Source organism: Lithobates pipiens, unplaced genomic scaffold (assembly GCF_037356315.1).
Source record: "Lithobates pipiens isolate NorthernLeopardFrog02 unplaced genomic scaffold, aLitPip1_a1.2 Scaffold_1, whole genome shotgun sequence".
NCBI lineage: Eukaryota > Metazoa > Chordata > Amphibia > Anura > Ranidae > Lithobates > Lithobates pipiens.
The window spans coordinates 15,070,042-15,095,714 of NW_027507685.1; the positions used below are offsets into that span (position 1 = coordinate 15,070,042).

The window sequence follows — 25,673 nt, forward strand, 5'->3', positions numbered from 1 at the left end:
AAAGACATGCAGTCGTGCTCTGAGCACCAAATGCTTTTTCACACAAACGATCATCATACAATAGTGACTTTCTGGAAAATAATCCAATGTGACTGATCGATTTTCAGGGACTACCTGCCATGCTTATGGAGTGCAAAGGGATATTAAACCAGATCTAATATAGCTTCCTAGTTCCAGCTAAATCTACTCTGTTAGCACATACTGTGTGTGCGTGTATACAGTATATGGATATATTTATATACACATTCTCACCAGACTGTGGCTCCCCAAACATGTGCACAGGGTATGCCAGATGTGCCTGGGCACACCCTAATCACCATATATGCTGCAGATTTCCCCCTGCCTGGCACCCTCCATGTCCCCCCCATCCCCCCACAGTACTGTCAGCTTCCATCCTTTACTTTTCTGCCCCGGCTTCTGCTGAGCACACACAGGTGTTTCAGGATGGAAAGCAGAGGATGGAACCGGTAAATAAGTTATTTACTGGCATCTTCCTTTTCTGAATCAACACAGTAAGTGATCGGTACTGATCAGTTTTCATTCATAACTGAAGCATAGAAAACTGTTTACTATACGTTACTTTGCAAATGAACAGGGCCAGGTGTGTCTAACACTGTCTCATACTGCCCATAGCCCCCCCCCCCCCATTCTCCCTCCCACCGCATGCACTGGAAAGAACAGAGGGCTTGATCTGCTCCAACTCCTGCTCTTACCCCTCTGTGTCTGTCTGGGTTGGAAACTTGAAGCCCAGCAGCCAGCAGATAAATCGTGGATGAAATGTGCCGATGCCCGAGCCTCCATCCTAGGGTAAGTGAGCTCACCATCCTCTGTCTGTAATTGAAGTCTCCCCCCTGCCTCCGAGTGAGTACACCAAGGAAGGGGGGGCTCAGATGTAAGAGGTGCTTTGCAGACTCTAATGTAAGATGGGCTTTGGTAATCCTGATTTAAGGAGGAATGCTGACAACTCTGATGTAAGTGGGGGCTTTGGTGAGCAGAAACCCCCTTGCTTCAGACTCCACAGCTTTCCCCCTTAATTTTTTTGCTGTGCGTCGCTAAAGTGTTTGGGTTGAAGAAAGCTAGTAACCCTGACACATACAAAACGTAAAACAATCTGTAATTTATTTTCCTTTTATAGTTGATGTGCTGCCTTCCACAACTGCACGAAAACGTGCCACAGATCTGCTCTACGATGAACCATTCGTTAGACGTAATAAACAGGCTGACCATACAATCTTTCTACGATGTGATATATAAAGACAGGCAAGCCCCTCGCACTACATAGTTAACCACTTGCCGCCCGCCCTATTACAAATAGACGGCGGCAAAGTGGTTTGATAATCCTGACCGGACGTCATATGACGTCCTCAGGATTATGAGCCGCTGCGCCCCCCCGGGGGCGCGCATCGCAGCGATCGTTGTTGCGGGGTGTCAGTCTGACACCCGGCAACTATGATCTCAGTAAAGAGTCTCCGACGGAGACTCTTTACCACGTAATCAGCCGTGTCCAATCACGGCTGATCACAGTGTAAATGGGAAGAGCCGGTGATCCGCTTTTCCTCACTCGCGTCTGTCAGACGCGAGTAGAGGAGAGCCGATCGGCTGCTCCTCTGACGGGGGGGGGGGGTCTGTGCTGATCGATTATCAGCACAGCCCCCCCCCCCGAGGATGCCCACACTGGACCACCAGGGAAAAGGTAATCCTCCCTAGACCACCAGGGATGCCCATGGTCAGCACAATGGATGCCAATCAGTGCCCATAATGGATGCCAATCAGTGCCCACAATGGGCATCACTGATTGGCATGCATTATTGTTTGGCACTGATTGGCATCCATTAGTACAATATAAAACCAATGCCGCCTATGAGTGCCCACCCGTGCCGCCTATGAGTGCCCACCTGTGCCGCCTATGAGTGCCCACCCATGCCCATCTGTGCCGCCTATCCATGCCCATCCGTGCCACCTATCAGTGTCCATCCGTGTCGCCCATCCGTGTCGCCCATCCGTGTCGCCCATCCGTGTCGCCCATCCGTGCCGCCCATCCGTGCCGCCCATCCGTGCCCATCAATGCCACCTCATCAGTGCCACTTCATTGGTGCCCATCAGTGCCGCCTTATCAGTGCCCATCAGTGTAGCCCCATCAGTGCCCATCAGTGAAGGAGAAAACGTACTTATTTACAAAGTTTTGAAACTGAAACAAAAAAAAACATTTTTTTTTTCAAAATTTTCGGTATTTTTTTATTTGTAGCGCAAAAAAAGAAAAATCGTAGAGGTGATCAAATACCACCAAAAGAAAGCTCTATTTGTGGGAAAAAAATGATAAAAATTTCATTTGGGTACAGTGTAGCATGACCGCGCAATTGTCATTCAAAGTGCGAAAGCTCAAAATTGGTCTGGGCAGGAAGGTGTTTAAGTGCCCTGTATTATAGTGGTTAAAGGGGTTGTAAAGGTAAATGTTTTTTCACCTTAATGCATTCTATGCATTAAGGTGAAAAAACATCTGACACTGCCTGCGCCCCCAGTCCCCCCGTTTTACTTACCTCACCCCTCGAAAATCCCGCACTCGCCCCCGCCGTCCTTTCCACCGTTCAGCCTGGCCGCTGATTGGCTGGAGTGGATGGATGGAAAGCAGCGCAGCCATTGGCTCGCGCTGCTGTCAATCACATACACTGACGCGGAGCGCTGGGGGGCGGGGCTATAGCCGCCGGCTGTATCACGGGAGCGCGCCCGCAGGTGCTTCCCTCGCATGGTGAGAAGCACCTGCGGGAGGAAGCAGAGACAACCGCCGAGGGACCCCAGAAGACCAGGTTCGGGGCCACTCTGTGCAAAACGAGCTGCACAGTGGAGGAAAGTATAACATGTTTGTTATTTTAAAAAAAATAATAAATAATTCACTTTACAATCCCTTTAATGATTGTAGTCTGAGTGCAAAGTGTGTGATGAGCTTTCTTTTGGCTTGATTCATTCTATTTCATTTCTAATCTAGCATTATAATGGCTTTGGTTGGATTTCCTTTTATAAAAATTGCACGACGTGGTATATAGAGAATTTAGATCATATATTTAATATCCAGAATATATTTATCCATTGAAGGAATGCAGAAAAAAAATCTGCGCTCAGATGTGGTGCTTCTGTTTGCCCAATGAATACGCGTGGTTCCAAAAAGTATTGCTGCCTTCACAGGACCATGGGCAGTGCCGGGACAAGGTCATCCAGAGCCCAGACATGCCAAACTGCACCCCCGCCCCCAAGGTGTATGAGCATTATGTGCCATCAAAAATCCCCCCTCCCAAAAAAAAAAAAAAAAAAAAAAAAAAAAAAAAAACTGAGCACTAATCTTTTTCACCCCCTAAGCATAAACCCCCCCTCCTCCCAGTGCAAATCTGTCCCCCTTCTGAAATCCCCCCCTCCCAGCACAAATCTTACCCCCCACCCCTCTAAAAAAATAAATAAATCACTCCTCCATGCACAAATTATCTACCCCTAAGATTACCCCTCCCAATAACCCCACTTTTGGTGTGTATTGCAAGAGTTTTTAATTTTTTTGGGAGGGCGCATGTGATCAGCACTGGGCCAATCAGCACTATTCAGACAGAGGGGTCAGTGCAGCCTCATAGGACAGTCAAAGAAGAATGAAAACCCCTCCTACAAGCTTTAATCAGTGCTCGGCCAGACACTGATAGAAGTCACAACACTGCTATATACTGCTGTAGAGAAAGGGAATTTAGCAGTTTATATTTACTAAAATAACTGCATTTCCATGTTGTGTGTCGTACTGTGGAAGATCAGATATAGTGAATGCAGGGTCCTGGGTTTAGTAACACTTTAAATTAGAGGTGGCATTTTAATATTCGTAAGAACACAGATGAATAAATAATAATTTTATAATCTTTAGCAACCCATCAGATTACAGTTTATAGTCATCAGATAGGATAATATACAGAGGAAAAGGAGATTTTAATTACAATGCACATCAGGATCATTTCTGACTGTCTTTTGTTACATTCTTTATTCACAGAAAAAGAATAAACAATGGATATCAGGTATTACAGATCAGCAAATCATTTAAAGTTTCAGACATATATTATATAATATATATATATATATATATATATATATATATATATATATATATATATATTTTTTTTTTTTTTTTTTATTTATTAAAATTAAATAATTCAGAACAATAAAACGTTGCATGAACCTTTTAAATAAGGTGGAAGTTTTTTCTGGCCTGTTAGTAGAAGACGGCAAATAAAACTCAGCTGTGGTACGCCAGTATCATAGCTTGTGAACAAAGCAGTATTAAACCAAAAATATATTGTAGCTTACTAATCATGAGATGTGGTTGCTGCATTCATTTTCATCTTTAGGTTGTTTTCCCTTGTTTTCATTTGGTGATCTGGCCAGTAACACACCTCCTGTATTAGAGTGCCCCCACTCTGGATAAATGAGCACAGGAGGAACATCTGGACAGTAGCATTGTCAGTTGGGGGGGGGGGGGGTATCAAATGTACTAGCAGATTTAAATACACTAACACGTTAAACCCAAATACCAGTTAACACCTTATAAGCATTTACAGTAAACCATTTGTTTTTCTTTCCGATTAATTTTATACATAAATAAAACTAATCAATGTAAGTTCCCTTGCCAGTGTTAAATGGTTGGTCTCATCCCTATAACTGATAGCAAGAGTGGTTGTTCTTTTGAAAAACAGACTTACTGGCTGCAGCACCAGATGAAAATAGAAGAAAGTCTAAAAAAGAAAATGAATGCAGCCATCACATCTAATTATTGATAAGCATCAAGATATTAAAGATTTGTTTTTGGGTTTATTACATTGGCATATTATAAAAAAATTAAAAAAAATCTTCGTAAGTAGGTTTGGAAAAAAGAAGAATGTGTTCCTGGTAAAGATAAAGGTAAGATAAATTCCAGGAAAATATTATTTGAGTAGCACAGTATAAAATACTGCCATGAGATATTGGCGGAATAGCTGAAGCGTTATATGCCGGACTGGATAGAGAAAGACCAAGTAGGCCTCGTACCTGGGAGGGAAGGGACAATGTTTTGAGAGCAATTTTATACATAGAGTTAGGAGAGGTAAAAAAAAACAGCCCTTCTGTCAATTGATGTCAAAAAGGCATTTGACGGGCTGAATCATACTCTTAACACTAAAACATTTAGGTTTAGGCCCGTGTAGGCTTAAATGGTTTGAGGCCCTCTATTCTAAACTGTCTGCGCTGGTTCGGGTGAATTTATTTTATATAACGGAATGAAGCAAGGATGCCCGCTCTCCCCTTTGGTTTCTGTGCTGTCCCTAGGACCCCTCTTGGCGACAGTTCGAGAAAAATCGGGTGATACAGGGCATAGAGATAGCTGAAAAGGAACACCAAGGAGGTGATTTGCGAAAGGCAAATCCACTTTGCACTACAAGTGCACTTGGAAGTTCAGTCACTGTAGATCTGAGGGGGACATGCAAGGAAAATAAAAAAATAATATAACTTGAACTTACTTTAAAACTCTTCGGTCACAGATGATGAAATTTGGAAAACATCGGGGCCCTCGTACCGCATATAAAGCACTTATTAAACGTTAAATGGGAGCCTACTCCTTCCGGATTTTGAAATATACCACAAGGCAGCAGTCCTAGTGCGAGCAGTAGATTGGACGCATAATGCCCCTTTAACGAGGTGCCTGGCATCCAGGGCTGGACTGGGACAGAAATTTGGCCCTGGACTTCATCCAGACCGGCCCACTTACATTTTGAGTGTTCCATCAGCACCCCCTTAGATCAGAGTGTCCCATCAGCACTCCCTTACATCAGAGTTTCGCATGAGCATCCCCCTTACTTTAGAGTGTCCCATCACCAGCCCCCTAACATCAGAGTGGCCCACTGAGCCATCGGCCCACCGGGAAACTCCCGGTAGTCCCGATGGCCAGTACATGCCTGCTGGCATCCCGCCTGGGTGCTTCTGCCAAACAGTGCCTCCTGCTCTCCAAACCCTTTCAGCCGATTGAAAGCTAGTACCAGCTTTTTACCCCAAGCATCGTACACAGACAAGATGTTGAGGTAAAAACCAAAAGGAATTACTCTTTTTATAGACTCAGACACATACTTTATGCCCCTCAGGAGCACATGCCGCTCTTGGGGATATTAGCATGACGATGCAAACTTCAAACAGCAATCCAAATAACAGCTAACAACTAACTTTGATCTTAATTAAGTAAGCTATTAGCAACTATTCACCTAGACAAACCTAGGTGACTCAGGTCAGTGCCCACCCAGACAGTTCGGCACCAGTTACCCAGAAAGAAGACCCAGTGCTATCTCATTAACTTTCACTTGTGTAATCTGCCCACTAGAAAAGTCATCATAAAGAAAAAAACTCATACAATGTTTCAGCAGTTTGAGAAAGTGGAATTAATTTATCTTCATAGATTTCTTAAAAAGGTTTGTAAACCCGCTTTATTTATTTATTTATTTTTTTAAACAAAAAACATGTCATACTTACCTCCACTGTGCAGTTTGCTTTGCACAGTGCGGCTCCGATCATCCCCTTCTGGGGTCTCCCGGCGGCTCCACCTCACATTGGCAAACCCCCTGGGTGAAGTGCACTCCCAGGGGGTTACCTTGCGGGTGGTCTCCCGAGTTCAGCATTTGCGTCTATAGACATAGAATGCCGGACTCAGCCAGAGGACTCAGTTGCTGCCACCCGGCGCCAGCGTCATTGGATTTAATTGACAGCAGTGGGATCATTGGCTGCGTTGCTCTCAAACTATCTTATCAAGAGTTGAGAACCCCGGGTACAGAGCGTTTCCGCCTAGGGAACAAAAGGGCTCGGGTGAGTAAAACGGGGGGGGGGGGGGGCAGGTCAGCGTCAGAAGTTTTTTCATGCATAGGATGCATTAAGGTGAACAAACATGAGGGTTTATAACCCCTTTAAGAGAGATTGTTGATTCATTTTTCTGTCCCAAGTGGAGGGGCTTCCCCAACCCAATCTGCAGGAGGGCCACCATATTTCCTCTGACCATTAACCTGTACAAGATTAATATTACACCTTTCCATCCACTGTCCACCATTAGAGAATAATCTGCTCTCTCCATGGGATCAGAGGCTGAACTGAGCTCTTTCCCATGTTCTGACCAGGAGAAACAGACAAAATCCATGAGCCATAATCAGTGGGTAGGAGGCTAGCACCTAGTCCCCTCCAAAAGCCAGTTGGGTCTGTCACAGCCCCCTTTAAAAATTGGGTACACATGGAAGATCATCATAAAAGTGAAGCATCCTTAGGCCAGGTTATATGGTTGCCAAGTCAGTATAGAGGCTTGTCCAAGAACTGAACTTTTATACCAGCAGACACTCTACGGGTTTGGGATAATCTTCATAAAAGCATGAAATGGCAATATAATAGTCTTTTAATGTCACTTTCAGGCACAAACTACTACTACTGTGAAAACAGGTTAGGCGCTACTCCCCCCAAAAAATGACATGCCAAATATGGCATGTCAGGGGGTCACCTGCACTTAAAGCGCAAGTTCCATTTTTGGGAGGAACTCCGCTTTAAAGGATGTTTTAAATGGGAAATCTCTATGTTCATTTTTTAGAATTAAAGTGTTTGTTAAATTTAAAATCTCATTCCATGCCAGCCCCTCTATTAGAGGCTGACATACAACTCTATGCAAGTCCTTTGTAAACACGAGCATTATAAATACCTCTTTTGAGTGGTCTTCAGGCCGGTCACATGACTCACGGCTGCTTTACAGCTTTGAAGCCAGTATGCATAGACCCCAAGGCCTCATGTACACTGCTGCTGATGTTCAGAGGCAATTGGATGCTTTTTTCAGCTGCCCCTGAACTCATCCAATGTTATCTTGTGTGTATGTACACAGGTTCATTTAATGTCATTTTTTGTCAGTTGAGTTTAGAGGCCTTTTTTGGAAAGCAAAAAAAATTAGTTCAGATTCTGAGTTTAGAGGTATTTCAAGCGCCAAACACTTCTAAAAGCAGCTAAACACGGTAACTCGCATTTAGCCGCATTTCGTTTACAGGCGTTTTTCATTTTTGGCCATTTTGGAAAAAAAAAATTTTTTTTTTCAAACGCTTCTAAATGCGGCAAAACGGATGTTTCAAGCGTGGGTTACTATCTGTCAAGTTAAATAGTTTAGCAGAGGTTGTAAAAACGCCCTGTGTACATTAAGTCTAAGAAAATAGGATTTTTATAACAGCTTACCTGTAAAATCCTTTTCTTTTGAGGTACATCACAGGACACAGACTCAGTAATTACTGGTGGGTTATAGGGTATCACTAGGTAATAGGACACTGGCACACCCTAGACAGGAATTTCAACCCCCCATATAACCCCTCCCCCTACTGGAGGTACCTCAGTTTTGTAGCAAAGCAATATAAGTGTATTAGAAGAGGGGAGGGACCTCTGTGTCCCATGATGTACCTCAAAAAGAAAAGGATTTTACAGGTAAGCTGTTATAAAAATCTTATTTTCTTTCTCATACATCACGGGACACAGAGACTCAGTAATTACTGATGGGATGTCCCAGAGCAATGCTATCTGAGGGGAGGGGAACCACACAACATAGGGTGTACTCAGACCTGAGGACCCTGTACCGCTGCCTGCAGCACACTACACCCAAAGGCGATGTCCTTATGCCTTCTCACATCCACCTGATAAAATTTGGTGAATGTATGGATTGATGACCAGGTTGCAGCCTTGCACATTTGAGCCATGGAGGCCTGGTGATGCACCGCCCACGAAGCACTAATAGCCCTAGTGGAGTGCGCCTTGATCTGAGAAGGCGGAATCTTTTGCCTCAAACCATAAGCTTGAACAATTACTTGTCGAATCCATTTAGCAATGGTAGATTTTGATGCTGCCTGTCCTCTCTTAGGACCCCCTGGCAATACGAACAAAACATCAGTTTTGCGAACCTGAGCCGTCGCTTCCAGATACGCTTTGACTGCTCTCACTACATCCAAAAAATGTAGTGACTTCTCTTCCGTAGAACAGGGATTTGGAAAAAAAGGAAGGCAGAACAATATCTTGGTTTAGATGAAAACCTGAGACCACCTTCGGTAGAAAAATAGGATGAAGGCGTAACACCACTCTATACTTGTGCATTATCAGATACAGTTCTTTACAAGAGAGGGACGCTAATTCTGATACTCTTCTGGCAGAAGAAATGGCCACCAGAAAAATGTATTTCCTTAACAGAACGAAGGAAATCTGATGTATCGGTTCAAAAGGCTGCTTCTTTAAAGCTGACAGAACCAAATTAAAATCCCAATGGTTCAGAGGCACCCTAACTGGAGGATTAAGGCGCATTACCCCTTGTATAAAGCTTCAGACCAAGGAATGTGAAGCAAGTGGACGTTGAAACAGAACCGATAAGGCCGAGACTTGGCCCTTGATGGTACCCAAGGCCAGTTTCATCTCTAACCCATTCTGCAGAAATTTGAGGATTCTGCCTATGACATTTTCTGGGGTGCAAACCCCTGGATTCACACCAGGAGACATATGCTTTCCAGACTCTATGATAAATCATTCTGAAAGCTGGCTTTCTTGCATTAACCCTTTCATGACTAAGCCTATTTTTGGAATTTGGTGTTTACAAGTTAAAATCCATATTTTTTGCTAGAAAATTACTTGGAACCCCCAAACATTATATATATTTTTTTAGCAGAGGCTCTAGAGAATAAAACGGCGATTGTTGCAATATTTTATGTCACACGGTATTTGCGCAGTGGTGTTTTAAACGCAACTTTTTGGGAAAAGGGACACTTTCATGAATAAAAAAAAAACAAAACAGTAAAATTAGCCCAATTTTTTTGCGTAATGTGAAAGATAATGTTACGCCGAGTAAATAGATACCAAACATGTCACACTTTATAATTGCGCGCACTTGTAGATTGACGACAAAGTACGGTACCTACAAATCTCAATAGGCGACGCTTTAAAAAATGTTTACGGTTACCAGGTTAGCGTTACAGAGGAGGTCTACTGCTAGAATTATTGCTCTCGCTCTGACGATCGCGGCGATACCTCACATGTGTGATTTGAACACCGTTTACATACGCGGGCGCGACTTCCGTATGCGTTTTCTTTGCTTGGCGAGCTCGCGGGGACGGCGGGCGCTTTGAAAATTTTTTTTTTTTTTTTATTTATTTTATTTATTTTAAAACGACTAAATTGTTTTAAAAAAAAAATAAAAATTTGATCACTTTTATTGCTGTCACAAGGAATGTAAACATCCCTTGTGACAGTAATAGGTGGTGACAGGTACTCTTTATGGAGGGATCGGGGGTCTAAAAGACCCCCCACCCCTCCTTTACACTTCAATGTATTCAGATCGCCGAAAACGGCGATTCTGAATACCGGATATTTTTTTAAAACCGGCGCCATTGGCAGCCGAGTAAACGGGAAGTGACGTCATGACGTCGCTTCCGTGTTTACGATGAGGAGACTGGAACGAAGCCGATTACGGCTTCGTTCCAGTTCCTCCGCAGCAGCCGGAGGCGTCGGACAGGGAATCGGTGCTCCCGATCGAGCGGGAGCACCGGTAACAGCGGCGAGAGGCGGCGGGAGGGGGGGACGTCCCCTCCCGCTCCTCCGGCATAACAGCCGAGCGGCTTTTAGCCGCATCGGTTGTTATGGCTGGAAAGCCAATCGCCCGCTGTAAAAAACGGTACCGGGATGATGCCTGCAGGTGCGGGCATCATCCCGGTATACCCCCCGGAAGCCGAGTACGCAGATCTGCGTACGCTCGGCGGGAAGGGGTTAATCAAGGTAGATATCACAGGGCCTGAAAGACCACGATTCTTCAGAATGTGGGTTTCAACAGCCAAACCATTAAATTTAGCGTTTGTAAGGTAGGAGGGAATACCAGTCCCTGGGATAGCAGTCCTGGACCGGACGGTAGGGTCCAAGGAGAGCCTACCGCCATCTTCACTATTTCTGCATACCAAGCTCTTCTGGGCCATGCTGGGGCCACCAGAAGCACCGACTTCTTTTCCTGCCTGATCCTGCAAAGCAGTCTTGGCAGTAGCAGAATAGGAGGGAACGCATAAATCAGAGAGAACTGATGCCATGGAGTAACCAATGCATCTGTCTCGCATGCAAGAGGATCCCTCATTCTTGACACAAAGTTGTCGACCTTGTTGTTGAACCTGGATGCAAAGAGATCCACATCCGGGAACCCCCCCCCCCCCCCATCTCTGGCATATGGCCAAAAAGACGTCGGGGTGGAGAGACCATTCCCCTGGCACTAACTGCTGGCGGCTCAAGCAGTCCGCCTGCCAGTTCTCTACCCCCGGAATGAAGACTGCCGATATGCATGGCACATGTCTTTCTGCCCAGATTAAGATATGGTTTACTTCTTCCTGAGCTGCACGACTCTTGGTCCCCCCTTGGTGATTGATATAAGCCACTGCTTTGAGATCTAGAATGGGTCTGACATCTCCGTTTGGCTTCGGTACCGTGAAAAGGTTGAATAAAACCCCATTCCCTGCTCTTGCATGGGAACTACCATGATAACTTTTTGCGACAATAGTCGCTCCAATGCTAGAAGGAGAGACTTCTTTTTCTCTGGGTAGATTTGATCTGAGGAAACGAGGAAAAGGGAAATCTAGTTTGTAACCTAGAGTTATTGTGGAGACCACCCATTTGTCCCGAAATTCCTCCCGCCAGAGCCCTGAGAACTTTAGTAGTCTTCCCTCCACTTGAGTGAGCGGGGGCGCCCCTTCATAAGGAGGTCTTAGCGGTTTGTCTTGAAGACCTTCTCCCCCAGGACTTCTTTTATCCCTGGGGTTGACTCTGAGTTTTAACCTTAGAACCTGACGGAGGAGGCCGTTGTGACTGCCTGGAGGCTGATGCCCCTGGCACTGGAGAAAGCTCCCGTTTAAAAAGGAGGGACGTTTACTCCTTTTCTTGACTGGTAAAAGGGTGCTTTTCTCACTAGAGATCCTTTGGATATAATTGTCCAAGTCCTCTCCAAACAGTTTTGCATCACGAAAGGGAAATCCCACCAGGAGTTTCTTACATGGTGATTCAGCTGACCAATTTTTCAGCTACAAGATTCTACGCATGCGTACCAATTCAATAGAATCTCTGATAGGATAGCATCAACAGCAAAACACAGAGCCACTGGAAGGTTAGCTAACCCCCGGGCTTGCTGTTCAAGTAAGGCTTTAAGCACCTGTTTAACATGGTCTCTCAAATATTGACAGACTCCAATTGCTGCCACTGCAGGTCGTGCTACTGAACCTGCCAAGGAGAAAACATTTTTTTAATGCGAATTCCATTTTCTTATCAGTTGGATCCCTAAGCATCTGAGCATTGTCAACAAGACAAGTCAGGCTTTTGTTTACGAAGGAAATGGCGACATCAACTGCCGCTATACCCCACATCTTAGTAAATTTTTCCTCCATAGGATAAAGTGTAGAAAACTTTTTATGAGGAAAAAAAATGTTTATCTGGGTGATCCCACTCAGAATAGAGAAGCCTTTCCAGCAAACCATGAACAGGAAAGGCATGTGCAGTTTGAGGAGGTTTCAGTGAACCCAGAGAAGAAGTGGGTTCTTTAACTGACTCAGGTACGGGTAACTTAAACGTGGAACGGAACAATCCAGCAACAATTTTCACCCCTGAGAAGCTGAAGAGGGCCCTTCTCCACTAGATTCCTCAGAAGTGGAATCATTAGTTTCCTCCCGATGCTCTGAGGGGAATTCCTCTCCTTTATCCCAGAGTTCCTCACTCTGAGGGTCCTGGGTGACAGAGGGGGGCCTAGTGTGTTTTCTTCCACTGAGTGAAAGTGGAGTGAGATGCGATTAAGGCCACTAATCTTTCCTCTAAACCATTTATGGTTGAGGAAAAAACCTCCTGTGTAATGTACACAGGCGCTGAAGTGCCAGATGCAGCTGCAGCCCCTGACCCCGACTGCTCTCCCTGGCCAGCCTCCCTGGGTCCTGCAGGAGGGGGAAGGTGCTGCAGAGGGGGGGGGGGGGGAATCCTCAGAGCCTGAAGGGGACCCCTTAGAGCCCCTATTCTTCGGGGTACTTGTACCTCTTCTACCCATAGTGCAAAGCAACAAAAGGTAGAGGTACCACACAAAAAAAATGCACTGACTGCTGAGCCCTGTAGTTCAGCAACTGCTGCTGCTACTTAAGACTCAGTCTGGTGCCTGGAAATGCCTGTGTCTCCCACACTCACATGCGCCTGTCAGCTCTGTGCCCCTCCATAGGCTGTGTGCATCTGAAAAAGAGTGCACTTTAATGCCTGTGTAGCCTAGTGCTCCGCCCCCCCCTCCTCCGACCACTTCCGCCCCGCCCCCCCACTCGTTTTTAAAAACGAGCACTTCCCCGCGTGAGCAGAGGCTCTAACCCTGCTGGCAAGCATGGAGGGGAGACTGGGACAGAGGAGAGGGAAGGGTTGGTGGATGTTGGCGGCAGCGAACGGCAGTGGACGGGGCGGATGGTGGCGGAGTATATTACCGCTCTCTGCCCAGGCCTGTCTCAGCCCCCTAATCCATGGAAGGAGAATCCTAGAAGGAAAAAACCCCCTTACCTTCATCCTTTCTGGAGCATGGCTGGAGGAGCATAGAGCATGGTCACCAAGCAGACAGATCAGGCATGAAAAGGTATGTGCTCTTGGCAGCCCCCGGTGGCGACTATAGGCATAGCATAAATTTACTTAAAAGGAGAAAACCTTATCCAGCTGCAGGGTCTGAACAGACCCAATCTTCACCTCTCACGGTGGCCTCCGTTAGGAAAAAACCTTCAGAGACAGGGGCCCCCTTGAATAAGGGGATCCGCAGTTCTGGGCCCGTAAAGCACCCTGCCAGGAACATGGCTGAAAAAAAAACAAATACTGGATCCCAGGGTCCAGCTCTCTAAAAAGAGAAGCATTACAGGTAAAACCTTGTTTCTTCGGACACGAGGCCTGGGTACCATCCAATTCAGCCTGGAAATGACACTTTGAAATTATCTGGTTGCATAGCTGGCCCCAGTAAGGATATTCCAGCGGAGCTCAGCACAGCACATATTTACTTGTGACCAACACCTAAGACACTGGCGAAAAAACTGAGGCACCTCCAGTAGGGGGAGGGGTTATATGGGGGATTGAACTTCCTGTCTAGGGTGTGCCAGTGTCCAATCACCTAGTGATACCCTATAACCCACCAGTAAATTACTGAGTCTCTGTGTCCCGTGACGCATGAGAAAGAAATGGTGGCAGCCATGTTTATTTTCCCTTTTAGAACCTATTTTTACAAGTGTTTGAGTTGGTTTTTAACTGCTTTTTTGCATCCACATTGACGTGTGTAGGGGAAAAAAGCAGAGAAATACACCTGTCCACTACATGATGCTAAGCACACAGAGACTGTTACTTCATTAGCAGTGCAAATAATAAAAGGAACTTACTCTGAGGTGGATTCTTCTTCTTTCTTATTGATGCCCGAAGTAGATCTGAGCCTTGTAGATCCTCTTCGAATCTGTGAGACTTGACATTGTGAAACCACTCTCCAGTTACAAACTTTTTCTTCTTTTCATCCTTGATGGACCCTTGTACACGTCTAATAAGTGAATTATCCATTAGTACCCACAACACTCATTTCAGATAAATAAAAATATCAATAAAAAGATATAAAATTTATTTGGGGGGCACTGCTGCATAACAGAGTAAATGTAAAACTATCACATCACTGAAAGCTTAAAGGGGTTGTAAAGGTAAATGTTTTTTCACCTTAATGCATTCTATGCATTAAGGTGAAAAAACATCTCACACTGCTGGCGCCCCCAGTCCCCCCGTTTTACTTACCTGACCCCTCGAAAATCCCGCGCTCGCCCCCGCCGTCCTCTTCGCCGCTCAGCCTGGCCGCTGATTGGTTGGAGTGGATGGATTGAAAGCAGCGCAGCCATTGGCTCGCGCTGCTGTCAATCACATCCAATGACGCAGCGCGCCGGGGGGCTGGGCCTTGTGATACAGCGAGCGGCTATAGCCGCCGGCTGTATCACGGGAGCGCGCCCGCAGTGCTTCTCACCAATGCGAGGGAGCTCGCATTAACGTGAGAAGCACCTGCGGGAGGAAGCAGAGACAGCCGCCGAGGGACCCCAGAAGAGCAGGTTCGGGGCCACTCTGTGCCAAACGAGCTGCACAGTGGAGGTAAGTATGACATGTTTGTTATTTTAAAAAAATAAACATTTTTACTTTACAAACGCTTTAAGAATTGCCTGGTAATGAATAGTTAATACAAGCTAGAACAAAGGAGATAAAACCCTAGGGAAATGTGCATGTATTACAGAGCTGTATTTATACACACACACACACACACACACACACACACACACATTATATTTATATATATATATATATATATATATATATATATATATATATATATATACACATATATACACACACACACACACACACACACACACACACACACACACACACACACACATATATATACTCACTTTTAAATTTATTTAAGACAGTCCATCCAGTTTAACCTGAGTGAGTGTCCACAATTGTCCCTATCCCTGTACATTGCACACTCACATCGGTCCCTACCCACAATCTAAGGTCCCCATTCATATACTAGGGCCAATTTTGGACAGCAGCCAATTAACCTACCTGCATGTCTTTGGAGTGTGGGAGGAAACCAGAGTACCCGGAGGAAACCCACGCAGGCACAGGGAGAACATGCAAACTCCAGGCAGGTAGTGTCGTGGTTGGGATTCGAACCAGCGACCCTTTTTACTGCTAGGTGAGAGTGCTACCCACTACACCACTGTGCCGCCCTGTTTTAGCGGCGCTGTAGCGTGAAAGGGTGTTATAGTGCTATCAGATCTGCCCAGTTCAGCTTTGAACTACACAATCCCTCCCCATGTTATAGAGATGAGGAGAGGGGAATGTGTTTTTAGGGTGTACAGTGAGTACTACCTCTCTAGGACAGGTAGTGTGCTACTAGCAGAATTACTGGGTGAAACCAGGTGAAGGCAAAAAGCCTGAAAAGAAAAAAAATAAAGCCACCACCCCCCCAAGAAAAGTAATATGCAATATGTTGCATTTTTGGCCTAATAGGATACATAGAGAATTTAAAAATTGTATTGTTAAAGACGTTGTACACCAATCAGCCATTATGACAACCCACCATAACCTGTCAAGCCATGGACTCCACTAGACCTCTGAAGGTATGCTGTGGTGTCTGTCATATGTATGTGTGTATATATATATATATATATATATATATATATATATATATATATATATATATATATATATATATATAAAAATGAGTGGCCAATAATGAAATAGTATTGGCAAACGGTATTCAGGTAAGCACATTACAAAGCAATGCTGAAGTGCAATTTAGAGTGGAAGTCAAACAGGTGTTATATTATCTGAGTACAGTCAAGAGAAATCGTTTTTGCAATGGCTTGTACCCAATTAGTTAATAAACTCCAATGTAGCTTTTATTTATCATGACTTACCTGATGCGGTCAGAGTCTTTCTTCTGCAAGTCCGCATCCCTCTGCAGGACCTTCATCAGCTTCTCATACTCCTCTTCAGTTAGGAAGCTGAGGTCCAGCATGCTGCCTGAGCTGTTCTTCATCATATGCACAGCAGAATCAACTTCTTTGGCTCTTGCTGGCAATATTCAATCATAGAGTATTTTCTAGGATCGCTCCTAAGTAGAATAAACTCAGTATGAGCTGAACGTGTGGAAATTTGGCTGCTTCATCTTCTCAATTTAGCGGTGATCCAAAAGTAATGAAAGATAATTTCCATCCACTTTCTTCAGTACAGTTACTGTGTTTCCAAGTAACATGAAAAGACTACAGTGGTCCCCATTATCCTCCAGCAACAACCCCTTTAGGGTTCCCAGCAGACGTCAGTCTTTTTACCTGTGAAGAGTAGAAGTAATGCTGTAAACATACCGCTTCCCACACCGAGAAAAGAAGATTTTTTTTTTTAACAGGTTCAGATCAACATGACATATGGCAAGTGAATGTGTACATTGGGGGTGGATATTTGTTCACTGCTAGAAGTTCCGAAGAGAGGGACAGTATCCTGCTTCTTGTAATGGTGCTGGCAAGAACTCCTAAGGTAACTGCATGCGGTGATATCAGCCCATTCAAAATGAAGCACACAGGAAAAACAAACAATGAAAGACCAGGACATGGTTTAGAAGAAAAATAACTGTGCAAACACTAATCATAGGACTTGTTAGTTGAGCAAGTCAGAGGTCATCTATCAAACTCCAAGGTTACCCATGCTTTTGTGTAGAAAATGACAGCGCAAGCCAACTAAGAAAAAGCATATTAAGGCAGGTAGGGACATTATTAACAGTGCACATGTCTTTCAGGTCCTGGGACTTCTTTATGCATAATCGAGTTCTACCTACCTGCTCTACCACTTTAACTTTAGCTACACTGATATTTTCCTTTATCTCATCAGAGCCTGCGGGCATAGTATGCATTATATCCTTTGTGGACACACCATCATGACAAACAGCATCTTACTAAAGAGCTTGAACTTCAGATTAACAACGTTACTCTGACAACTTTTCTTAAAGCTACACCAAAATGATGACATGAAAATGGATGGAAGGGAGCCAACATGTGATGGTGACGGCTGGCATAGCATTGGGTAAAGTAGAACTATATGCAAAACTTTTTTTTTTTTTCATTTGGGAAAGAGCAAGGGAGGGTTATAACTAGGGATGCACCGATACCATATTTTTTTTTTTAACTAGCGAGTACCAATTCTTTTCCTCAACTGCTCACCGATACCAATTACCGATCATGGGCGTCCGCAGGTAGGGGCAAGGGGGGTCAAGTGCCCTCCCCTGGAATCAGGGATCAGATCTTAAATTCAGCACAGTTGCATCGCTATCGGGATGCGGGCATCCCACAACCGGGTGCCACCCACCAGTGGGGTAACACCATCAAGGTTCTGTCAAGCCCCCTCATCAATGTACTGTGTCTGCGGGCTCTTTTCCCTGCTCAGTCCAGCAGAGAACTTGGCATCGCTGTGACAGGAGAAAGGACGAACTGTGGGCTATCAGAGGTTTCCCTCACTCACCCTCACCCCCCCCCCCCTTTCTCCTGTCAGGGACAAGAGACAGCGGCTCTCACCAGGTAGCCCGTCCAGCTTCCTGCTCGCTCCGTTCCTTCCCTATTGGCCAGAGCTGAGGGCCAATCAAAAGGAGACTAGGAGAGGAGAGCATCATGGGACATGTAGTGCCAAAGATTGGTGTCCCCATTTTTCACAGGGAGGAGGCTAAAAAAGCTGGGGGAGAAAGCACTACAGGACAAAGAATGAGGATTGTGCTGGGTGGAAGCCAGGGATAGAGCCACGCTGCCCAGCACCACCAGAGAGAGAAAAACTGAGCCACTACCAGGGTACAGACATGCTACACTACTGACCAGAGTTGCCCCCGAGGGAACCCAGAGTGAGTGATCGTCCAGCCGGAGGGATCACTGCTGTAGTTTCGCTAGGTCTGGTAAGAGGGCCTGTCGGCCATTATCCATTACTTATCCTAGGGACTGGACTACATCTGCAGTCTCTGACCATGATAATGTGATCATGACATTGTCAAAAAGGGGAGGTGCATGGGTGACCCTAAAATGATGCCCCCCCCCCCCCCCGAAAAAAGTTCTGCGGACGCCCATGTTACCGATACCTTTGCAGTGTGATTTGAGCCCTTACAAAATGAATGGGCTCATATATTACTGTAAAGAATTGCATTTTATTTGAACAGGAATGGGGCGTGAGATTAGATAGAAACGAATGATCGAATTACCTTAGAACTTTAATCATATATGAAGCAACACATTCTTTTGTATCATACTATTTTTGGAAGTATTATTTTTCTACTTTGGTGTGTACAATAAAACACACATTTTGATTTACGAAGACTCAGAAATAATTAAGGAAATTCGTCTCACAATCGTAATTGAAAGCCTTTTACAATATAAGACATTTTTTACACACTGCAAGATAGGAGATGTAGGGGAAGAAAGAGGCACCAAGCCGCCAGTAGTGTAGCAATATTTATTCAATAAAAGGGTCAAAATGAAACTGTATTGCACTCAAAGATATCGCTGGTGATGGGCATAAAACAAGCTCAGTGTGGAGCCCCCAGTCCAAAGTAAAGTGCCCACTAGAACCGCTGGAGAAAGTGCTGTGAAGCCGAACCAGGAATCCAGGCAAGCGGCAGGGAGATCAATCTGTCAAAGGAGCTGTCAGATGTCCAGGATGCTGCATTCCTGTTCAAATCACATCCAATTCTTTTTTTTATGGGCTCAAACAGCCCCGCAAAGGCACCGGTTTTAGGTATCGGACAATTTGCACAAGTACTCATGCAAATGCTTACTTTCAGCTCTGAAACTGGCATTGGTGCAACACTACACTAGTTATAACCCCAGTCAGATTTATTTTTTTTTTTTTCCCACCATCTGTGTCCCATTCTGAATATTTCCATTCACTTCCTTTCCCATAGCCCAACAACAGGAAGTGAAGGGAAATCCCTGCAAATTAAAGGAGCTCCTTTGCGACTCCTATGTCGCCAGAACTAGTGTCGCTATTGGAAGATTTCCCTTATAATATTTTTTCTGGGGACAACCCAAAATTTAGGATTTTCTTTTACTTTGTTTTCATGATAAACAGGTAAAATGGTAAACAGGACAAATAGAGAGGGTGAATCTCCTTAACGGGGGCACAGAAAGCAATAAAACCTGACAAGCTTTCTAATCCACTTGCACTCTAAAACAAACAAAAAAAGTTTTGCCTTTAGTTATACAGTACTTTAATATTATAGAAGCATTGTAATAGAAGACATGCCTTTTCACCTTTATTGCTTTTTGTGGGAAGTAGGTAGATATTCTTAATAATATAATACAAAAAAAAATAATTAAAAAAAAAAAAGTAAAAAAACGAAACCGTTGCAGCACCCAGAAAGAATGATAATAATCCTTTTATGTAAAACAAATACCTGTGCAGTGCACAAAAGTTATACATAAAACTTTGTGCTCACTGTACTCTAAATCAGGGTTTCTAAACCCGTGGTACGCGTATGTCGCCCAGAGCTGGCGCCACCATAAAGGCAGCACTAGCAGCCACCAGGCAAGGCCGCCCTAACAAAGTGGAAACGCTCGGTGGCTGCTGCCAATTTTTTCTCTTCTCTAAGAAGTCAGGCGGGGGGCACAACCACGGCAGCCTGCCGCTGTTGAATTCTGGGAGTTGTAGTCCACTCATTTTTTTTTTCTCACGAAAGTAGAATTACCATAAAAATGTAAGTATAATCAATAAAAAAGACCCCTCCAAAAGAAATGTAGAGCCCCCACCCCACTAACATATGAATATAAATGCTCACGCTGAGGGTGCCTGTGTAGAAAAACCAACAATTGTATCACGTTGGGTATCACCATGCATGCAAGAGTGAGTGAGAGAAAATTCCAGGGCCATTATTCATTCTTAAAGTGGTTGTAAAGCCAAGATATTTAGGTGTCAGCATCCCCCCCAACCATAATTTTTATTTAGCTGAGCTCTCATTTATCCAGCCCTGTGCATGTCTGCAGATCTTCCCTCCCCTCTCTTCCGGGTCTCTCTGGCTTTGCTGGGGTCCCGGGAACCATTGACTCCCAGTGCAGTCAATCAAAGCCAGTGAGGAGGTAGTGGGGGGCGGGGTTGAGTCCCACTGTCTGCGTCAATGGATGCAACAGTGGGACTTGGGTGCGAGCATGTACAAGTGCCCCCATTGGAAGCGGCTTCCCATTGGGGCACTGGACCGAGAGGAGGGGCCAGGAGCGCCAGCAGGGAACGCAAAAAGAGGTGGTTTGTGGTTGCTCTGTGCAATTCCATTGCACGGTGCAGGCAAATATAGACATTTGTTATTTTTCTTTTCTTTTTTATTTACCTTTACAAATCACTAACTCTAAATTGATGAGCTATAAAAGCTTTTAAAGCATCATCCATGAATAATTTACGATACTTTCGTTTTTCGCCGTTTCACAGGCATGCACAATTTTAAAGCTGGGCTGCTTTGGTTGCAAAACTCACTCTGGAAAAAAATGTTCCTTCTTTTTCCATTTTGGTGTCAACTCAAAAATGTGTATTTCTTTCCTTTTTCAGTTCCTCGGACAATGGGCACCTGGACTAAGTAGGGAGTGCGTTTTCCCCAAGCAGGGACACAAGATAGCAAGAGAAAAAACACTTGACACCAGTGCTCACCACTATATATATATATATATATATATATATATATATATATATATATATATATATATATATATATATATATATATATATATATATATATATATAAAAAAAAAAAAAAAAAGAAGAAAAGAAAAAACACTTTAGAAAAGTGTCTCCCAAAAGCATTAAATCCCTGTTTATTTTCCCAATTTGTATAATTTGTCAAAGCAATATCAATCATGAGGTTATCTGTGTTGTGGGTCTACCTTGGACCTCTGGTTAGTTGAAACATTTTATAGCCTAAAAAATTGGAGAAGTGGGAGAAATGGGACCCTGTGCCTCCACTTCTACTTCTGTCCTGTGATATGGGATTCCAGAATCCGTCAAATATGTTTTCACTTGGTACTGGTTGGCATTGTTCCTCCTGCTGTGCCCACCTCTAAAGTTCAAACTTGAATTCCAAAATAATGATCAAAAAGATACAGTGTGTCCTGTTCACTAGAAATCTCTTTATTCTCTTGCTGTTTGTTTTTTTCAGTATTTGACAACTTCCTCTTATTTGCTTCCTAGGTGGAGGTTATTGACACAGCACTTGCAATCTGGTTAAAAATAAATATTAGAAACTAGAAGCTTAACTATGATGGTGTCACAACTAATGATGCAGGTTTTCTAATAGCCAGCACTTTGTGATAGTTCAACTGTTACACTATACCAGTGATGGCGAACCTTTTTGAGCCCGAGTGCCCAAACTGCAAACCAAAACGACTTATTTTTTTCAAAGTGCCAACACTGCAATTAAACCTGACTAATGAGGTTTTAGTTTAGAAAAAACTATTCGTACAGTCGTTTCACAATGACACTAATAATGATCCCCCCCCCCTTTTTTTTTTTAGATAGAGCAGTGCCGCTCTAAGAGTAGTAAGTTAGTTAAAAAACGCTTCAGTTTATGGGCAGAGTACTGCAGAGTATTGCATAGTATGGGCAGAGTACTGTAGAGTATTGCATAGTATGGGCAGAGTATGGGCAGAGTATTGCATAGTATGGGCAGAGTACTACAGAGTATTGCATAGTATTGTCATAGTATGGGCAGGGTATTGCAGAGTATTGCATAGTATTGGCAGAGTATTGGCAGAGTACTGCAGAGTATTGCATAGTATTGGCAGAGTATTGGCAGAGTACTGCAGAGTATTGCATAGTATTAGCAGAGTATGGGCAGGGTACTGCAGGGTATTGCATAGCATTGGCAGAGTATGGGCAGGGTACTGCAGAGTATTGCATAGTATTGGCAGAGTATTGCATAGTATTGGCAGAGTACTGCATAGTATTGGCAGAGTACTGCATAGTATTGGCAGAGTACTGCAGAGCATTGCATAGTATTGGCAGAGTAAGGGCAGGGTACTGCAGAGTATTGCATAGTATTGGCAGAGTACTGCATAGTATTGGCAGAGCACTGCAGAGCATTGCAGAGTATGGGCAGAGTATGGGCAGAGTATGGGCAGAGTATGGGCAGAGTATGGGCAGAGTATGGGCAGAGTATGGGCAGAGTATGGGCAGAGTATTGCAGAGTATGGGCAGGGTACTGCAGAGTATGGGCAGGGTACTGCAGAGTATGGGCAGGGTACTGCAGAGTACTGCAGAGTATGGGCAGGGTACTGCAGAGTATGGGCAGGGTACTGCAGAGTATGGGCAGGGTACTGCAGAGTATGGGCAGGGTACTGCAGAGTATGGGCAGGGTACTGCAGAGTATGGGCATAGCATTGCATCTCACTCCCTCTTCCCCTCTCCCCTCGCACTGTAGGGCGCGCGGGAGAAAGATTCTGGGAGGGCGTCCATGGACGCTCTACCAGAATAAGCCATCTTTTGCCTATGGCCGGTCGGCAATTGGTTATAACACTCACATTTGAGTTGTTGAAATCAGTGCGGGGTCAGGCTCCAGTCGCTCCGGTGGTGTCCGTATGTCAGATTTCCCACGCAGGCACGTCAACAGGTGCGTCAGATGTTTGAGAACGGGGGGCGTGGCTTCAGCATTCGGAGCATGCACCATGCCCACTCGGACACGTCACCGCTATCCCAAGAGGACTGTGGGAAATGTAGTTCACGGGAGCGGACTAACGATGACAGTGTAATTATCACGGCGTGCCCACAGAGACGGCTCAGCGTGCCGGCAGCGGCAGGCGTGCCATGGGTTCGCCATCACTGCACTATACTAAGCCATTAAAAAAAATAAAAAAAAACAAACACACAAACAAAAAAAACAAAAAAAACAAAAAAAACAAAAACAAAAAAAACAAAAAAACCTCTCCGTACATATTGCTGACAAGTAGCAAATCTAACCTAATTATACATTGCAATTTGACCATTACCTATAACTACTAGAGATCCAAAATAAATCTTAATGCAAGCCTTTCAGCGTCAGGATGTAAATTTACAGTACGTCCCTTATAAAAGTGTACCGATTTCCAACAATAACAAACAATAGGTTATTATTAGAAGTTATTAAAAAAGAAAGGGTATGTTTAATGTGGAATATACACGTAAAGTTATTTGTTGCAAAATTACTACATCTTCAAGAAAAACCCCACAACGTTCTGGTGAAGGCTCTGAGACTGTAGTAGCTAGAGGTTAACTGAACCTTTAAAATCAACCGGTAATCCTACCCTGTCACCCGCCTCGGTAAACGGCAAAATATCAATACAGAGCAGATGCAGACAAACTGACCTTGATACTACTGAATCTTGCCTAGAGCTTGGTAGAGTTTATATAAAAAAGGTATGTGATTACCAGTACAAGTACCAAGTTAGGGTTCACTTACTTACTAACTGTGCCAGAGTTCAACCGTCCCTGGTGCCTACTCCCCCCGCTAGTAAACACGGTGCTTAAAGTAATGCCACGTACACACAATCGGAATTTTCATCGGAAAAAGCTCTGATGGTTTTCCCGTCGGAATTCCGACGGAATTTCGCTCAAACTGTCTTGCCTCCACACGGTCACACCAAATTCCGACAGTCAATAACACCGCGACATGCAACACGTTTGATAGCACTATAAAAGGGAAGTTTAAAAGGGGTGTTCAAGCAGGGAATTTTTATTTTTTTTAAAGTCAGCAACTAAAAAAAAAAAAAAAAAAAAAAAGAAGTAGCTGCTGACTTTTAACAATGATGCGCAAGTCGTGCAGCACTTTGTGAATGAGACGTGCTGTGTTAGGAAACACAGAGTTCCCAGAACACAGCGCACCCCATTACCCAGAAGACAACGCGAGGAGGAGAGAAGACCGAAGATCACCGCGGAGTAGGAAGAGGCAGATTAGGAAGACTGCCTAGCAACAGGGATTTCTGGTAAGGTAAAAAAAAAAATTTTTTTGCTCAAATGTTTTTTTTAATTATTATTATTTTTTTTTTTTTAGGGTGGCCCTCCACTTTAATGCTTCCGAGCATGTGTCGGAATTTTGCGTGTCGGAATTGCATACACACAATAGAAAAATCCGATAGAAAGGTTTTCTGTCGGAAAAATTAACAACAGGCTTTCAATCTAAAGACCGTCGGAAATACAGACAGAAAAAGGCCGATGGGCATACACACGGTCGGAAAATTCAATGAAAATGCTCCCATCGGAAATTCTGGCCGTGTGTACTCGGCATAAGAGTTCCTGGGCCCACAGTGATCTCTGCGTCTTTGCACAGTGACTTATGGAGGGTTCAGACTGCCGTGACCCATGGAGGGTTTCATGCACGGTGACCTACGCAGGGTTTCATGCACGGTGACCTACGCAGGGTTTCATGCACGGTGACCTACGCAGGGTTTCATGCACGGTGACCTACGCAGGGTTTCATGCACGGTGACCTACGCAGGGTTTCATGCACGGTGACCTACACAGGGTTTCATGCACGGTGACCTACACAGGGTTTCATGCACGGTGACCTACGCAGGGTTTCATGCACGGTGACCTACGCAGGGTTTCATGCACGGTGACCTACGCAGGGTTTCATGCACGGTGACCTACGCAGGGTTTCATGCACGGTGACCTACGCAGGGTTTCATGCACGGTGACCTACGCAGGGTTTCATGCACGGTGACCTACGCAGGGTTTCATGCACGGTGACCTACACAGGGTTTCATGCACGGTGACCTACACAGGGTTTCATGCACAGTGACCTAGGCAGGGTTTCATGCACAGTGACCTAGGCAGGGTTCTGTGTGCAGCCACCTACCTGACCTCAGTGTTACATTGCAGAATGGGCAAGCTGGATTAATTACTACGAGTGACGATGTTAGCTCTTCCTTTTGATGGTTTACATACGAGCCTATAGGTGAAGACAAGCTGGATAATAAGAGATGAGAGTTCAGCTACCCGCACAGTGGTAGATATTGGAAGGTTTATAAAAATTCTCACATGAAAATTCTCAGTACATTTGAAGACTTGACGAATGTTATTCAAAAAGTACTTCAAAATGATGCTTG

General features: G+C 44.5%; 1 protein-coding gene across 4 annotated transcripts in view; it reads right to left on the reverse strand.

Moving 5' to 3' along the window:
* Positions 1-25,673, reverse strand: part of LOC143978153 (synaptotagmin-like protein 2) — a 133,255-nt gene that overhangs the window by 63,401 nt on the left and 44,181 nt on the right. For 3 of the 4 annotated variants that reach the window (XM_077478857.1, XM_077478837.1, XM_077478844.1), the window contains 2 exons: positions 16,506-16,919; positions 14,430-14,581 (listed from right to left, as the gene is read on the reverse strand). In XM_077478857.1, the coding sequence (XP_077334983.1) occupies positions 14,430-14,581; positions 16,506-16,630 (277 nt within the window). In that variant the 5' untranslated portion in view covers positions 16,631-16,919. Of the gene's footprint in view, positions 1-14,429; positions 14,582-16,505; positions 16,920-17,031; positions 17,157-25,673 lie in introns of those variants that run through there. The other variant, XM_077478849.1, reaches the window with a different exon arrangement.